The sequence below is a fragment of the Gasterosteus aculeatus genome, chromosome X (genome assembly GCF_964276395.1).
Source record: "Gasterosteus aculeatus chromosome X, fGasAcu3.hap1.1, whole genome shotgun sequence".
In the NCBI taxonomy this organism is placed as follows: domain Eukaryota; kingdom Metazoa; phylum Chordata; class Actinopteri; order Perciformes; family Gasterosteidae; genus Gasterosteus; species Gasterosteus aculeatus.
Window position 1 is genome coordinate 761,749 of NC_135698.1, and position 18,477 is coordinate 780,225.

The following is an 18,477-nucleotide window of genomic DNA, read 5'->3' on the forward strand; positions in this document are numbered from 1 at the left end:
CATCGATGATCACCCCGTGTGGACGTCAGGCCCAGGGGACGGGGTTGACCGTACCTGGTTGATTGGGAGGGATACGCTCCTGGATCTCCCAGATTCGGGGTGTGATCCAAGAGAGCGGTCGAACGTTTAGACTTGATAAGCAACAGGTTTGAAAATAATACACACTTCCATTCAAACGCAGATGGCACCACCTTCAGGAGCAATTTGGGGTTCGGTGTCCAGCAGTCTGGGGATGAAACCTGCAAACTGCTGTTTAGTGGACGACTCTTCTACAAAATCTAGATTTTAACAACTCATTTTAAGCCATCGAACGATTACACACTAATAAAAACATCGGTTGTGACGGTTACATTCCAGTAGATGAGCAGATTGCAGTATATTCAAGACAGCATACATCAACATTAGGGAAAATAAAGAGTTTAATGTTTTTCTCAACAGATACGATCTCCCAAACAGCACGGAGAAGCATTTTAAAGTACACAAAATATAACTTATCAACAACAACACAAACAAAATCTGAAAATTCAAACTGTAAGCAGAATTATTACTACATATTGTTCACACTCCAGAGACTTAAAGTGGAGAAAAACATAGATCAGACATTGCCTCCATCAGGAGAACATCAATATGAACCTGAGTTTGACATTTCTCAGAACAGTGTAAAAATATTAAACATATTAAATATTAAACGAATAAAGTGAATATTCTAAAGCTGTTGTGTCTTTGCTCTTTAGTGCTCGTCGCTCTTAAACGCGGCCTGAACGATCTGTGCGAGACAGTGTCCGAACTCCTCCAGCACCCGCAGCTCGCCCTGCACGCCGCCCCGGGCCTCGCCCTCCGCCTCCTCAGCCCTGGCCAGCAGGCAGCCGCACACGGCCTCCACCACGGCCGCAGTGATCACCGACTCAGGCGATCTGAGCGCACACGCGGGACGGGCGAGCCCCTTCCTGCGGCGACATACAAAGAGGTCACCGCTGCTGCTGCAGAGCAGGTGATTCGTTTGCTTTGAGAGGAAGACGATTTCTGCGCTAAAGCGTTTAACAGAGATACATCCGGTGCTTGAATTGTTATATTGTCTTTGACATCAGTACCGGCACGCGCTGCGCGCGGCGTTTGAGAAGCCGCCGGACTCACTTGCTGCCGACGTCGGCGTTCTTCTCTCGGGGCGCCACGTCGGACGCCTCCTCGTAGTTTCTGCAGCCGAGACACTTGCAGCTGGAGGTGCACATGATGTTGGCCTGCGCGCGAACACACAACCGCACGACTCACTCATCACTACGTCATCCATTCAGTTTCTTTTGACCGTTCATGTGTGAATACGATCAAGTGTCTTTTTGTTTGCTGCAACTGAACAACCGGGAAGTATGAAACAGAAATGAAATTGATGAGAATGTCGAATGACGTTCTATTTTAGGGTTGTGTGTGTGTGTGTGAACACCTCGTAGCACTCGCAGTAGTTCTTGAGGCAGCCGGAGCGTTTGCAGCAGCAGCCTTTGTCTCCTGCTTTCATCCCGCCGGTCGTCTTCGACCTGAAGGCATCCGGGTTACGACCTAAACACGACTGCACGAGGACAGCGGCGGTAACGAGGATCCAACCACGCACACGTCAAACGTCATGCAGGCAACAAAAGGGAGAGCGTTTAGCGTTCCAACGCTCGGCCACGAGACGTAAGCAGTGCCTGAAGCGGGATGAGGCTCAAACCAAACGCTTTCAGTCTGCATCGTCCAAAAGGGGGATTTCTGTTTGGTTCTGATGTCGCTGAGGAGAAAATGATTGAAAGGACATCTGGCGCACGTCAGAGCGACAGAATACAAACTGATATAAAACGTGGTCCATTGAGCTCAGCGACGTGGCTGAAACATGATGCTGATGGAGACACAATCCTGATGTTTAGGCTTCTGAACGCAACACAACGCAAAGAACAAGACTCTGCAAGGCCAGAGGGCCTTTTAACCCTCTGTAGACTCGTTCCTCATCGTCACGGACTACTTCATTGCCTTTATACAAGCTCTGTATAGAAGGAGCTTCATAAAGACATAAAGGTTGAATACCGTGAGAATCTCCAAACAAACAAACAGGCCGTCTATGTAAAAACCCCGTAGACATGTTCATGGGGTAACTATTTGTTAAAAAGCCCTGATTTGGCTCAAATGCTGAATCTACTAAAACAGACCAGTACAGGTTTTACTCAGACTGAATAAGTGCAATTACGTTCTAGTGAAGCGTTAATGGACCTCTGGTGCGGCTGCATTAGCCGACGGCCGTGTTTCGTCATGTTGTTGTTGTTGTGCTCAGTGCGAGTCGACTCGCTGTCCTCACACGGGAAGGAAAAAGCAAAGAGAGGCAGCGCGGCGAGCGAGACGTCTCCAGCAGCTGCGCTGAGGAAGCAGATCAAACAGCGGTTAGACTCCATGGATGCAGCCGCCGCGTCGCCACGCGCTGCACGCACGGATCAGCAACCGTTTCCGTTGGTCTTCAAATCTGATGCTTGTTGGGTAATGAAAATAAAAAAGTATCACTAGTTATTTCCTCGTATGAACGGCTTTTTACGTCCCCAGTTGCAGGAACGTGCACAGACATTTTGGGGGGGGGGGGGTGCTCAAACCAAACGGGCCCCCATCGCCAAAACGATTTCACGAAATAATAATAATAAATATAATATATAATAAAAATAATAATGATAAATAAATAAAAAAACAAGTAGAATATTTTCAGCTTATACATTACATGTAATTTAATTAACGCGTTTATCCAAACAAACTAACTCAAATTACCAAATTGAATAAATAAAAGAGGCCATATTGTATAACCAAATAATATGTTAAATAATCAAAAAATATTCTAACTTAAAAGTTATTGCAACTCCGCTCTGAATAAATTGAAGGAGATTTATAGGAGCTCCTTGGAGCCATCTCTTGGAAGATGTTTACCGTTTTATTTTACGGTTGAAGCATTAGCAGCATAAAACTAATACTATACCAGACTGTCACCAAGTTAAGAACTACCTTTCATTTCAATAATTAAACAATAGTAGGGACCTCGTGTAATTTGTAGAACAGTAAAACTGCCATTAAATGATCTGCCTGTCTGCATCGCTCTCTCTCTTCATTTAACGTCACACATGTCAGATAACAGCTGGACGAGGCTTTGAAGCACCGGAGCGTGTTGAAGGTTTGCCCGTCCAGGGAAAAGGGGCCGGTGCTTGGGCACCGTTGGGAGTCTGTCTGTGCACGGCCTGCCCAGTTGGCAAAAGTCACACAGCATTTTCAGCTGGTCCACCTTTACTGAACTCTGCTGAGATCCACCTTCACTTTAACCAGCAGGTGGCCGAGAAGACATGACAGTGTAATTCTGCCGCTACAATGTCACAGTTATATGAAAACCTATATTTGACCTTATTTAGACGACATTTTTCTCATGAGAGATATCTGGTGGGCCACCAGTCGTCGGGCACGGCTTATGTCAGACTCTGCGTAGGATTAAGTGACTTCACAAATCTCAGTAATAAAGAGGGTCTTAATCAACCCTTGGTTTCCAGCGTTGTGATCGGTCATCCTATGTACGGGGTTTTCCACTGGGTTGTTTTGTTTCGTTAGGGGGTTCATTTATTCTTACAGCTTCCGTTGAAGCCCTTCAGTGAACTGACACACTGATCCATTTGCTAAACTTAATACGCAAACGTGAACAAGGAAGCATCCCCAACCATAATCGCCTGGAGGCGCTTCGCTTCATGCTCTGCATCGTTGTGGCAGTTGGAGCAGTCACAGTTTCTGCACATCACTCCATTGGAGAAACACTCGCAGTATCTGAAAGAGATCAAGAGAAACACACATGCTGAACTACATGAGATAGCGTGTGTGTGTGTGTCGAGTCAGAGACAGTTAATCTACTTCACCTAATTGCATGTCTCCATGTAACAAAGCATTGACAAAGACAAAAAAACGAAAGTGAACCCTGTTCACCTGATATGCATAAATCACACGTGGCAACAGCCTCTCTGCACTCATTTTCCTTAATATAAAATATCAGGCACGTTTTATTGCTAAACCAGCACACATTAGTGGCTAAAAAGGTTGCAAATCCTTACAATGCATGGTGGTATGAGGAGAGTCTACTCACAGTTTGAGGCACTGGGATCGGGTGCAGTGGCAGGGTTTCCTGGATTTGATCTCACACAAAGTGCCAGCGCTTCTGCAGGGACAAAAGAAAAGAATATCAAGGAAATTCATAGTGCTCCACATAAAATCATTACAACATGAGGCAAAAGGACACTTAAAAGCTGTAAACATACATTAAATCCATTTAATTTAATTAATAAACAAGCTTAAAGTACAATAAAAGCTGCACTTCTGTTTATGAATTGCAGCTTGTTGAAACTGGTTTAATTAACAGCACCAGGAAACTTCTTCTTCTTCGGTCTTATTTTATAAGTTTCTGGGAGTCTGTTCCACCTCTAATCCTTTATATATTGTTCAAATGATAATAGGATTAGTTTGTAATTATTTTATAGGACCGTTTTGATTGTTTTTTGAATCCATAACTACAGCTAGATTTCTGGCTTGGTTTGCAGTTTTTTACACATACGATTGAGCGCAGACTCAATTGTTGTGCCTTGGCCCCCAAAACTATTGTTGTGGCACATCCAATTGTTTATTTGTTGAATGCATTTACTCAACCCTTGTATAATATGGCGATATAGTAATATGGATTTGTGTGCAGTTATGATATATACAGATACATACTTTTTTATTTCTATAATGTTAGCGACTGGAAGTATGCAGACGTTGAACAGAAGGGGCTCCAGCATTGAACCTTGAGGAACACCACGTGTAGCTACAGACACAAAGTATTCTTGGTACTTCAATTAGGATTCAAACCCAGATTTTTGTGTAATAATGTCATGATTGACTGTGTCAAATGTCGCGTTGAGATTTAGTAATACTAATCATGAAATTTTGCCACTGTGTGTGTTTAAATGGATGTCGTTGAAAAGCTTAACAAGAGCAGTTTCATCACCGTGGTACAGACATCCAAACAATTATGTCAGTTTAGTTAGTCAAGTATTAATTAAGAGTAGTTAAATAACTGCAGTTTTTAGTGGAAGGACTTCAAATTCTCCATAATGTCTTATAATGTTTAATTTCGGTCATTTTATCAGCAAAAACAAAAAAGAGGCAGCTGCCAACACTGGAGGGTTTCATAGTCGGTCAACAGTAGAAAATAATGCACGTGTGTTTTTTAACAAGTGAGAAAAGATGGAACTTAATTTGAATATATTAATAAATAATGAATTTGAGACTCAGTTGTCTGTTGTACTTTAGTTTATGCGATTCCTTACCGTGCTGGAGGGGCTTGAGGCGGCTCATCTCGGTTCTCCTCATACAGGGAACATCTCGTCTGCTGGTAGTGGGGAAGTTGCATGAGTGAATAACAGCTTGTTATTCATGAATCAATCACTCAGTGATGTTTAATATATGTATGAGAGAGAGAGAGCTGACGCTCAAAGAAATGAATGAATTCTTTTATCTCTCTGAATATACCACAAATACAGTTGACACATGAAAAGGAACAAACTTTGGTTTCCTACCTGGCTGGGAATCCCCAACGCTCTCATATCTGGTGAAGAAGAAAGAAAAGATTTTGTTTTGTTTGAGGTGAAGCAACAGCTCTGACGGCTTCTTCTATTGCTGGAAAGACAATTGAAAAGTGTCACGTGTGGAGCGGATGAAGCCCGATGGGGCGGAGCTTAGGGGAGGTGATTCACAGTGTTCAATCCAGTTCTTGTGCTGATGATTGCACACCTTCTACGTCACCTTTCCTTTGAGTGGAGGTCAGGGTGTGATATACAGGCATTTGCTCGCAGGGGTTAAGCAGCAGCCCCCCTCCATCCCCAGCAGCATCACAGAAGCCCTGCAGGGACGTGAGGAGACATGAAGGGCAGGAGTCGTTTAGTTCATCTGGAAATCAATGCCTGTTTCTATAATGAACCGGCAGAAATAACAAAGATTCTCTGTTGATTCACTGTGCAGTTTGTTGGTCGTGTTCAATGGAAAGCAGGGTTTTGTACTTTAAGTCTGATTATTATATACTTATTTCTGATGTTTTTATAGATAGAAGTATTCCATATTTTCATGTCTACTCCCAGCTCATAATGACAACCTAGACATCTTTCCTAGACATATTTTAAGGATCTATGCATCCGGTCACTATAAAAGCACAGGTCATGTCCATTTTGATATGAGGTTGCTCAGGAATTGAACATCTATTAGAAGTTCTCTCGCACTGCTCGGGACGGCGTGAGCAAAAAGGGTAGGGGGAGATACAGCCAGCAGGAAGATCATCCTGAAGCTAAACAGAGGAAACAAATGTGCTTCTGTGGACTGAGAGCGGCGTCCATTCGGTGGAGGAGGAGGATCCTGGCCGGCTGACAGAAGAGGAGATACTGGTGGAGAACCACTGAGGAGTGGAGCCAGTGTCCAAATCGACGTTTTTAAAGAAAATAGAGATTTTTTTTCGGGATTATTGAAAAAACTTTCTCTCTCTAAAGCGGTTTAAATGAACGACAACAATAAACAAATGCAGAGTGCTGATCAAGAGTATTGTCCAAGCAATTTAAGGTTGTGATTCTTGTCCCAAATACGTAGTCAGGCGCCCGCTAAGCAGACAGTCACGCCGCCGTCACAGTCGAATAGTTCAAGAAGCAACTTCTCCCAACTAAATATTGCCAACTATTCCAATCCCACAATTATATTTAAGATAATGGGATCAATGGTTGTCACAAGAGATGTGAGGAGTTTTTAAAAAGAGGAAAAAAAGTAAAGGACATCAGACTTGGTCTGTAAAAGTTCTACTTTGTTCGTAAAAGGTGTTATATTAGTAAAGTTATCATTATTATTAGGAGGCCGGCATTTTTTTATTAAAAACCGGTTAACTCAATTAAACATCTATTATTTTTTAAATGGATTGGAATGAAAATGTGTGCTTATGGTAGAACTCACGGGCTGCGTGACGTGGGATGTGAATTCAGTCATTCCCTCCTGAAACCACGGACCAGGCGCCGGGCTGAGAACACCAAGACCGCCTGAAGTCACTTCACCACTCCACATCCTCAGGCACCTCCATGTCACCACATTCAACATTGTTGCTCCCTACGTAACACTGGTATCATTCAAGTTTATCCAAATTAAAAAAGGGACCGTGAATGAATCCCAGTGAAAAGTAGAGTGCAGTTCTGATGATGCTTTCAGCTGATTTACACCAACACCAGAGGACACCGGAGCCCAGACAAGCTGCAGATCGTCACATTATGTCTGTTGTTGGTACCGAACATTGGGTGTTAGTAAATCAGTCCAACGGGACTGTAAAATAAATGTTGACTTACGCAGTGAGGAGGTGATACTGACTGGGTTGTGGCTCCTGGAGGAATCCTGAGTAGGTCAGCTGATAGGGACAGTGGAACCTGCAATTAAGTCCTTAATCTTAACCCACAAAAACAATAAATCCACTGTTTACATTTGTGTTCACACTATACAAGAATGCAAAGCTGTACACAATGCAGTCATTTTGGAGCATATGATGAGGCATTTGGTCATTTTAATAAGGAACCTTAAAGTGCCGGAGTCCAGGGCGCCTGGCTGGACAGCCTCCTGGTGAGGATGAGGAGGAGGAGAAAGGACCTCAGGCAGGCCGGCATCTGAAGGGGATGCGGTCCACGCGGGGACGCTGCGGTCATCCGGGGGGCTGCAGGCATTCGAAGAACCCGGTTTGCTGTGAGCGGAGTCCAGTCCTGCCATCCCGTCAGCACGCAGGAGGGTATGTGTGGTCTTCACTTGACTTTAAATGGGAAGTTCCTTCCCTTTCCATGAAAATAATTAAATCCCAGAGTGTGTTACATTGTCATGTTGGAACGCTCACAATAGCCCTTATTATTGAAACCTAACGTTAGCATAAATTACCTTCTAATTTCAGATCCCACACATCCCTTTTTGTCCCAAAAAAAAAAAATCAAACCTATTAATGCAGAATATACATATAAAATGTTATATGTGTACCAACAATACTTAGCCACGTGCTTCTATTCCTAACATGGTGACGTGCGTCTCCATGTCGCCTTCGCGGCGGCCGTTAGTTAGCTAGCCGTAGCCAGTAGCCATTTAACGGTACTTAATTAATGACCGTTGGCTAACAATACATCGACAATACATGTTTTACAGCTGGGAGTCTTAACGTTTATATGTTGGCGGGTTACTGAATCGATTCAAGCAGCAGCACATGTAAGTTATCAGTAGGAAGGTTTACGCTGTTAGCCCTAGCCGGCATATGCTAGCTAAAGTGGACGCTAACGTCCCGCAGGTAACCGGTGACGCGCTGGCTAACGCTAGCTAGCGCTAGCTTCACGTCTGCGCTTTATCCTCTTCCCGTTACGCTGCGGCGGTTTTGGCACAAACAACAGAACGAAGCAGTAACACATTCTGTCAGACGTCTGAACACCTAAACATTTACGCTTAAGCTGCTCACTTACTTTAGCGGACGTCTCTTCGCGGGCGAGTGAGCCCCGTCACTGCTGCTTTGAAGCGCAGCAGAAAGTGGTGCCTTCAAGTCTTCGTTGCACGTGCACAGTTCCATACAGCAGCGCTCTCGCGTGTCACGCGTTGCGCGCGCGACCGTCGCGCATTTAGACCTCTTGTCACGCCACACGTCCAATTCCGCACGCCGAGACGTCTGTCTCCGCTCCGAGCCGTGTTGGTTACGCCCGTCGACCACTGCATGTGTTTACCGTAAGAACTCAAACTCTATTTAAGGTTTTTACGGTAAAAGGGCTCACAGCCCTAAAGGCACTAATTTGTAAAGTGTCTTTTCTCAAACTTTGAACTGTCTTTAAACCAGATCCAAAAATGGTAACACTCGGCTTTCACTTGATCCTAGTTCGTGTGGACCTCCTCTATGCTCATGCACATTTCTATGAAATATTACTGTATAGTTTTTAAGAAAAGTAAAGATGAAATCAGTATTAATGACATGATATTCCCCTCTTCTCAATCTTTGAACTGTCTTTAAACCAGATCCAAAATTGGTAACACACTAATTCCACTTGATCCTAGTTCGAGTTGACCTCCTCTATGCTCATGTACATTGGCATGAAATATTACATATGATACTCATGTCTACTCTTCAAAAAATAATAATAAATCCCCTCAGCTCAACAAAGTATGAAGACAATTATTTAAACATATTAATGTTAGAATTGCACACATACGTGTAATGGGGAACTTACTGAATTTACTGATGTATTCAGACGTTTTTGGCCATAAACCATGATGGCCCTCTAAAGACTAGTTTATAACATCTAAAGAATGTGTTATAATAATCATTCATCTTAACCTCAGATAATCATCCACAGATTTTTGATTCTCTTGAACCTCAGTTAATCAGACCGTGGCTCCTGATTGGTGGAGGACTCCTCCTGGAGCTCATTGGTGGAAAACGATTTCAAACGTTCCGCCAAATCTCAGAGGTCCCGCCCTCTGCTCTCGCGCCTGGAGCCTCTTCTCTGGTTGGTGCGCGCGTCAGGGACCGTCCCGCCCACTCCGCGGACATATAAAGGAGGGTTGGACGCGACCATCGACACTTCCTTTCCTCCACACAGTCTAACGATGAGCGGCAGAGGCAAAACCGGCGGCAAAGCCAGAGCGAAGGCCAAGACCCGCTCCTCCCGAGCCGGGCTCCAGTTCCCGGTCGGCCGCGTCCACAGGCATCTGCGCAAAGGGAACTACGCGCAGCGTGTCGGCGCAGGAGCCCCCGTCTACCTGGCGGCCGTGCTGGAGTACCTGACCGCCGAGATCCTGGAGCTGGCCGGAAACGCCGCCCGCGACAACAAGAAGACCCGCATCATCCCGCGTCACCTGCAGCTGGCTGTCCGCAACGACGAGGAGCTCAACAAGCTGCTGGGCGGAGTGACCATCGCTCAGGGCGGCGTGCTGCCCAACATCCAGGCGGTGCTGCTGCCCAAGAAGACCGAGAAGCCCGCCAAGAAGTAGAGACGGAGGCCTCCATCTGCACCACAAAGGCTCTTTTAAGAGCCGCCAACCCCACGAAAAGAGCTGCGGTCCACATGTCTCAGTATGAAGCACAATAACAAACTCCTTTCTAGTGCTTTGCATTTGTTCTGATAAGTGTTTGTGTAAAAAAATACTTTAATGGTAATTAAGTGATTTGGGATCAACTGACCAGATAACTATTAGATCAGTATTTGGTATTTGACTAAATCATTGATTTGTCTGCTGCGGTGTTTGTAATCAATGTGAAAATACAGTGGATATTTGTCAAATCTGTCCAACTGATTCCAGTCCATCAAATGTCCTATTCAACTTAACCTGATAAATAAATAATAAAACAACCAAATTGCGCTACTTGAATTCTTTATTGCCGTCATTCACAATGTTTTTTGGGATTTCAGAAAAAATTATATAAAACCTATATAATCACGCTTTTATCCAAATACTTGATAACAGGCAGGCTTTATTTCATCAAATTCGGCTCCAGCCATATTAACCGGATGGTTGATGTCACAAACTAATCTGCGCTCAAACGTGTATTTAAACTTCTAGACGTCAGTCATCAGGATAATTGCGCTCATCCAACTTCTAAAGTCACATCACAAAGTGAGTCTAGCCATAAGAATACAAACTGTACATGTTTTACTTCCGTGGCTCAGTGTGCTGAATGCCTACAAGTCCTGTTAAGGTGCCCTATAATATTTATTTATGACTATTACACATGTATTTGTCTATTCTGGATGAAAAAAGGTGTGTGTCATGTCTTGACACGTCAAGAATTGAAGTGTGTAACTGTAACTATCAACAGGGCCCTGTGATTGTGAATGGTTTGTGTGACGGTCATTAGATGATTTCAGTGCACACAATGATTCTTACAACATGATTCTCAATGTGAAACTCACGAGACAAACTCGTGTTAAAAGCACCAAAGTGATTCGGTCTCAATAGAGAAATCCGCCTGTGAGACGCATGCGCAGTATCACACAGAGGACAACCAATCACGCTCGAGCAACCGCACAGTGACATTTGCATCTCGTTCATATATGAACACCGTCCTGTTCACATCGCGACATTGTCAGTCTGCGACAGAGACTTGAATCATGCCTGAGGTTGTGAAAGCGCCCAAGAAGGGCTCCAAGAAAGCCGTGTCCAAGGCCGTCAGCAAGAGCGGCAAGAAGAAGAGGAAGACCAGGAAGGAGAGCTACGCCATCTACGTGTACAAGGTGATGAAGCAGGTCCACCCCGACACCGGCATCTCCTCCAAGGCCATGGGCATCATGAACTCGTTCGTGAGCGACATCTTTGAGCGCATCGCCGGCGAGGCCTCTCGCCTGGCTCACTACAACAAGCGCTCCACCATCACCTCCAGGGAGATCCAGACCGCTGTGCGCCTGCTGCTGCCCGGCGAGCTGGCCAAGCACGCCGTGTCTGAGGGGACCAAGGCCGTGACCAAGTACACCAGCTCCAAGTGAGCCTGATGTAGACCACCAACCCAAAGGCTCTTCTAAGAGCCACCCACCTCTTCTAAAGACCGTTTCCTTATGCTTGTGTTTTTTGTGTTAATTCTAAGTTAATTCTGCATATACGTGGTGGACTCAAATCACCAACATTTGACGTTTGATATAAACTAGTATATATTATCAAGATCAACTTGTTTTTCTGTTTGCAGCATTGTGTTCATTCATTGATTTAAACATTGGTTGATGGTCACATGAGATGATAATCTAGGTTTAGACTCTTAATAGTGACTTAATAGTAAAATATGTGAAATCCACCTTCATTCAAAGTTATTTTGGCTTTTTTTGTTTTTGTTTCCTTGACACAATTGAGGGATTTTTTAGCTATTTGTGGCTTATCTGCTCCATGAAATCACTACACACTATTTCCCGATGTGTTCATTTTTAAAATGGAACAGTATTTACTTACTTACTATTATTTACAACGGTCACAATTCCATCTGTTATACATGTTTATTTGAAATTTACAAATTGTTACATTGTTGCTTATCAATTTAAAGCATGAACTGCCTTGTTGCCTGATATTCATCCGTGGTTTATTATTATTAATCTACCAAAAATACACTTCATTCATAATAGTCACTATTGTACATAAACAAGTTCTACTCATTTATGTATCGAGGAAAATGTGTAATCTGTTGTCCAACTTGTTATTTCTAGGGAATCTATAAATCCAGGTGCATCTGTTTAAATTAACAGAGGGAAAGGAGAAGCTAGAAGGGGAACCTCAGACAGAAAGCCGAAGTTCCTCTTTGACCGGATTGTTGGGGCAAGATAGTGTAGAGACACCAGCAGTGGGTCAAAGGTCTCATGTGTGTATGTAGACTAGGAGACATCAACCAGAGAGACGCACAATAGTGGGACAACATCAGAATGAGGGATCTTAAATAGAGACTGTGTGTGTGTGTGTGTGTATATAATAAACATAAAAGTATTGTGTTAACTAAAGAGAAGGAAACGCTCTTTAAGGGAGGATTGGGTGGCTCTTAAAAGAGCCTTTTATAGAAGCGTTGGTTGTTCAGACTGAGGTCAGTTTACTTCTTCTTGGGTGCTGCTTTCTTGGCTTTGGGCTTAGCGACCTTCTTCACGGGGGCTTTCTTGGCTGCGGGGGACTTTTTCACCACCTTCTTGGGGCTCTTTGCTACCTTCTTGGGGCTATTGTGGATTCCTTCCGTTTCCTGGGCTCCATCATCACCCAGGACCTCAAGTGGGAGCTGAACATCAGCTCCATCACCAAGAAGGCTCAGCAGAGGTTGTTCTTCCTGAGGCAGCTGAAGAAATTCAACCTGCCAAAGACGATGATGATCCACTTCTACACGGCCATCATGGAGTCCATCCTCTGCTCCTCCATCACCGTCTGGTACGCTGCAGCCACAGCCAAGGACAAGAGCAGGCTGCAGCGTGTCATCCGCTCTGCAGAGAGGGTGATCGGCTGCAATCTGCCGTCCCTGCAGGACTTGTTCGCTTCCAGGTCTCTGAAGCGAGCCAAAAAGATGGTAGCCGACCCCTCTCACCCCGGACAGAACCTGTTTGTGCCCCTTCCATCTGGCAGGAGGCTGAGGTCCATCAGGACTAAGACCTCCCGCCACACCAACAGTTTCTTCCCGTCGGCAGTCGGGCTCATCAACAGAGCCTGTCCCCCACTGACTGACTATAACATCCCACCGGTCACTCCCCTTCACACTGCACATGTCACTTTAACTGCAATTCATCACTTTGTCGTCACTTTGTCTCTTGTCTGTTACTTGTTTGTTAGTGCACTTTATGCTTAATATTTTTCTTTTTTAACTTTCTAATATTTTAAATTTTTTAACTTTATTCTCTATTCTCGTTTTATACTAACCCATAGCCATAGCCTTATTCTACTAACCCATTGCATTAGCATTTCATTCCACTTTATGTTATTACTTGTGCACTGTTGTCTTGTCTGTCTGTCGCGCACCAACCGCCAAGACAAATTCCTTGTGTTTGACATATTTTGGCAAATAAATGTTTCCTGATTCCTGATCAGACTCAGAGAGACGAGGCCGGCGACCAGAAGAGGCCTGAATGACTTCAACACCATCCGACGAGGAAGATCTTCACACAAATCGGTCGATATTCTGTGAATTGTAACTGGTTAAAACAGTTACAACAGTTACAAAGACATACACATATATATTTCTTTTATTTAAGCATAAAAGCACTTATAAATGTCATTTTATTCCCTCCATAGTAAGACATAGTCAAGATCAACATTGGTTAATTTACTAAAACAAGTTTAGATGACAGATCTAATATTTAAAATCCCTTATAATTTTATTTTATTGCACTGCTATGTTTTCAGTTAATGATTTAAACTCCTGCGGCCACGGGGTGGACGTCATTTATTGTGAATGATTTAAATGACCAGATTGAAGTTTAAGGCCTCTATTGTCAGCGCCACACTAAGAAACACAAGGACATAATTTTTAAGGCGTTTAAAAGTGTTCATACTCGTGACCTCATGAGAAAACGCGTCAAGCTAAAAGGAAATCAGCCTCTTATAGAGAAGGTGAGCGGCCCTTAAAAGGGCCTTTTGGGTGCCGTCGGCCGCAGCAGTCGGCCTTTATCCGCCGAAGCCGTACAGGGTGCGTCCCTGTCTCTTCAGGGCGTAGACCACATCCATGGCGGTCACCGTCTTCCTCTTGGCGTGCTCGGTGTAGGTGACGGCGTCGCGGATCACGTTCTCCAGGAAGACCTTCAGCACACCGCGGGTCTCCTCGTAGATCAGACCGGAGATGCGCTTCACTCCGCCGCGGCGAGCCAGACGGCGGATAGCGGGCTTGGTGATGCCCTGGATGTTGTCACGGAGGACTTTACGGTGACGCTTGGCGCCTCCTTTGCCGAGTCCCTTTCCTCCCTTTCCTCTTCCGCTCATGTTCACTGTTCGGTTTGGTTCAAAGATGATGAGCTCGAGTCAGTTCACAGACCTTTAAAGCCAGTCTGAGGACGTGATGGAAGACGGAGGCGGGGCTTTGACGTGGCGCTGCAGCGCCTCCTGCTGAACGAATGTGTTTTATTGTCTTCTGCAGGACCAAATAAATGCTGGAAAGATCAGAATCTGAGCAACTTCTTCCATGTTTTAAACACATCTGTTACATGGTGAGTTTTGTCAAAGTTTTCTACTCAAAAGTACTTGTGGATAAAATATCGACGATGATCTTGATCCAACTCTAAATCCATCAGCAGATATTAATTATAGTTTTCTGTTCTAGTTCTAGGCGGTGAGATGTTTATAGAATAAAAATTAAATAATGCAGACTGATGCCAATATCCATGACTATTCTCATACTTATGAATCATGAATTGATGGTCACGTTAAGGAAGGAGCTCTTTACAGAGAGTGAGGTGGCTCTTAAAAGAGCCGTTGTGGGGTCAGTAGGAGCAGACTTCTCAAGCTCGCTCCCCGCGGATGCGGCGGGCCAGCTGGATGTCTTTGGGCATGATGGTGACCCTCTTGGCGTGGATGGCGCACAGGTTGGTGTCCTCGAACAGGCCCACCAGGTAAGCCTCGCTGGACTCCTGCAGAGCCATAACGGCGGAGCTCTGGAAGCGCAGGTCGGTCTTGAAGTCCTGAGCGATCTCTCTCACCAGACGCTGGAAGGGCAGCTTGCGGATCAGCAGCTCCGTGGACTTCTGGTAGCGACGGATCTCCCTCAGGGCCACGGTACCGGGCCTGTACCGGTGAGGCTTCTTCACGCCGCCGGTGGCCGGGGCGCTCTTGCGGGCGGCCTTGGTGGCCAGCTGCTTCCTGGGGGCTTTGCCTCCGGTGGACTTACGGGCGGTCTGCTTGGTTCGTGCCATGATCGACTAGTCTCGCTCTGGTGAAGTGAACTCTGAGCGGAGACACGCGGCTCTTAAAGTGTGGACCGGCTGTGGAGCGGTGACGCAGCTTCAGACCTCGGCTCCTGATTGGTGGAGGACTCCTCCCGGAGCTCAGCCGCGCCTCCACAAGAGAGTCTGCGATGCTCATTGGTGGAAAACTATTTCAAACTGTCCGCCAAATCTCAGAGCTCCCGCCCTCGGTGCTCGTGCCTGGAGCCGCCCGGCTCGCTCCACGGACACGTGCATTGTTTGCTGGTCCACCTTATTTCTGACTTTTTTAAACTTTATTTTTAATTTAAATTCCTCTTGCACCACGTTGTCTTGTAATCATTGTCTTATAAAATATTTATTATCAACCTACATCTTATATAAAACTGTTTTTTCATGGACTACTGGGATGTATGATTGTATGTGTATGTGATGTTTTGTACTAGTGTGTCTCTCGTGAGCAACTAGTCATTATAATTTGTGGTAATTGTGTACTTTACAGTTTTGTGCTACCACTATAAATTGAATCATGGGCCCCCACCTATAAGCTTTCTTTAGCTTCTTTGGGGGACCCATTCACCTTACCCAATTAATCCTCCCCAGCTGTGTTATGTTTCAAGTGGTATTGTGTGAATAAATAAAATTCATTCATTCATTCTCTGATTCAAATTCCTTGTATGTCTGATATAATTTGGTAATAAATGTTCCTGATTCCTGATAATATAAACCATATAGTTTGAGATTAAATTCCTCTCTACTGCCAGTCACTGACTTGAGCTTATTTGAATTTACGTTAAACTATTTACAGCAGATGGAACAAAGCTGACGCCAAGTGGAGCTGATTGGCTGTTGCCCTGCGGACACGTAGTAACTATTCACTGTGTAACATCATTAACTACTATTCACTGTGTAACATCATTAACTACTATTCACTGTGTAACGTCATTAACTACTATTCACTGTGTAACATCATTAACTACTATTCACTGTGTAACGTCATTAACTACTATTCACTGTGTAACATCATTAACTACTATTCACTGTGTAACGTCATTAACTACTATTCGCTGTGTAACATCATTAACTACTATTCACTGTGTAACATCATTAACTACTATTCACTGTGTAACGTCATTAACTACTATTCACTGTGTAACATCATTAACTACTATTCACTGTGTAACGTCATTAACTACTATTCACTGTGTAACATCATTAACTACTATTCGCTGTGTAACGTCATTAACTACTATTCACTGTGTAACATCATTAACTACTATTCGCTGTGTAACGTCATTAACTACTATTCACTGTGTAACGTCATTAACTACTATTCACTGTGTAACGTCATTAACTACTATTCACTGTGTAACGTCATTAACTAATATTCACTGTGTAACATCATTAACTACTATTCACTGTGTAACGTCATTAACTACTATTCACTGTGTAACGTCATTAACTACTATTCAGTGTGTAACGTCATTAACTACTATTCACCGTGTAACGTCATTAACTACTATTCACCGTGTAACGTCATTAACTACTATTCACTGTGTAACATCATTAACTACTATTCGCTGTGTAACGTCATTAACTACTATTCACTGTGTAACGTCATTAACTACTATTCACTGTGTAACGTCATTAACTACTATTCACTGTGTAACGTCATTAACTAATATTCACTGTGTAACATCATTAACTACTATTCACTGTGTAACGTCATTAACTACTATTCACTGTGTAACGTCATTAACTACTATTCAGTGTGTAACGTCATTAACTACTATTCACCGTGTAACGTCATTAACTACTATTCACTGTGTAACGTCATTAACTACTATTCACTGTGTAACGTCATTAACTACTATTCGCTGTGTAACATCATTAACTACTATTCGCTGTGTAACGTCATTAACTACTATTCACTGTGTAACGTCATTAACTACTATTCACTGTGTAACATCATTAACTACTATTCACTGTGTAACGTCATTAACTACTATTCACTGTGTAACATCATTAACTACTATTCACTTATGTAACGTCATTTACTACTATTCACTGTGTAACGTCATTAACTACTATTCACTGTGTAACGTCATTAACTACTATTCACTGTGTAACGTCATTAACTACTATTCACTGTGTAACATCATTAACTACTATTCACTGTGTAACGTCATTAACTAATATTCACTGTGTAACATCATTAACTACTATTCACTGTGTAACGTCATTAACTACTATTCACTGTGTAACGTCATTAACTACTATTCACTGTGTAACATCATTAACTACTATTCACTTATGTAACGTCATTTACTACTATTCACTGTGTAACGTCATTAACTACTATTCACTGTGTAACGTCATTAACTACTATTCACTGTGTAACGTCATTAACTACTATTCACTGTGTAACATCATTAACTACTATTCACTGTGTAACGTCATTAACTAATATTCACTGTGTAACATCATTAACTACTATTCACTGTGTAACGTCATTAACTACTATTCACTGTGTAACGTCATTAACTACTATTCACTGTGTAACATCATTAACTACTATTCACTGTGTAACGTCATTAACTACTATTCACTGTGTAACGTCATTAACTACTATTCACTGTGTAACATCATTAACTACTATTCGCTGTGTAACATCATTAACTACTATTCACTGTGTAACATCATTAACTACTATTCGCTGTGTAACGTCATTAACTACTATTCACTGTGTAACGTCATTAACTACTATTCACTGTGTAACGTCATTAACTACTATTCGCTGTGTAACATCATTAACTATATTCGCTGTGTAACGTCATTAACTACTATTCGCTGTGTAACATCATTAACTATATTCGCTGTGTAACGTCATTAACTACTATTCACTGTGTAACATCATTAACTACTATTCACTGTGTAACGTCATTAACTACTATTCACTGTGTAACATTACATTACATTACATGTCATTTAGCTGACGCTTTTATCCAAAGCGACGTACAATAAGTGCGTTCAACTATAGGGTACAAACTCAGGAGAACAAGAAACAAGA

General features: G+C 43.3%; 3 protein-coding genes across 6 annotated transcripts; 1 reads left to right on the forward strand and 2 right to left on the reverse strand.

The window, feature by feature from the left end:
* Nucleotides 1–401: 401 nt before the first annotated feature.
* Nucleotides 402–8,904, reverse strand: LOC120809738 (protein lin-54 homolog). 4 transcript variants are annotated; one of them, XM_040163768.2, is made up of 12 exons: nucleotides 8,523–8,904; nucleotides 7,607–7,856; nucleotides 7,383–7,460; nucleotides 7,000–7,063; nucleotides 5,815–5,911; nucleotides 5,589–5,617; nucleotides 5,340–5,398; nucleotides 4,121–4,192; nucleotides 3,705–3,807; nucleotides 1,439–1,561; nucleotides 1,135–1,238; nucleotides 402–947 (listed from the first exon to the last, which is right to left on the reverse strand). In XM_040163768.2, the coding sequence occupies exons 2-12, from the start codon at nucleotides 7,792–7,794 to the stop codon at nucleotides 731–733; spliced, it is 1,134 nt and encodes a 377-aa protein (XP_040019702.2). In that variant the 5' UTR covers nucleotides 7,795–7,856; nucleotides 8,523–8,904; the 3' UTR covers nucleotides 402–730. The 4 variants fall into 4 exon arrangements, with proteins under 4 accessions (XP_040019702.2, XP_040019701.2, XP_040019700.2 ...); XM_040163767.2 differs by having other exon boundaries at nucleotides 5,340–5,401; XM_040163766.2 differs by having other exon boundaries at nucleotides 5,803–5,911.
* Nucleotides 8,905–9,625: 721 nt separating this feature from the next.
* On the forward strand, nucleotides 9,626–10,402 carry LOC120809739 (histone H2A). Its single transcript, XM_040163770.2, has one exon. It carries the CDS (start codon nucleotides 9,655–9,657, stop codon nucleotides 10,036–10,038), a length of 384 nt encoding a protein of 127 aa, XP_040019704.1. The 5' UTR covers nucleotides 9,626–9,654; the 3' UTR covers nucleotides 10,039–10,402.
* Nucleotides 10,403–14,883: 4,481 nt separating this feature from the next.
* Nucleotides 14,884–15,428, reverse strand: LOC120812407 (histone H3). The gene has a single exon (XM_040168334.2). It carries the CDS (start codon nucleotides 15,396–15,398, stop codon nucleotides 14,988–14,990), a length of 411 nt encoding a protein of 136 aa, XP_040024268.1. The 5' UTR covers nucleotides 15,399–15,428; the 3' UTR covers nucleotides 14,884–14,987.
* Between the last annotated feature and the right edge of the window lie 3,049 nt (nucleotides 15,429–18,477).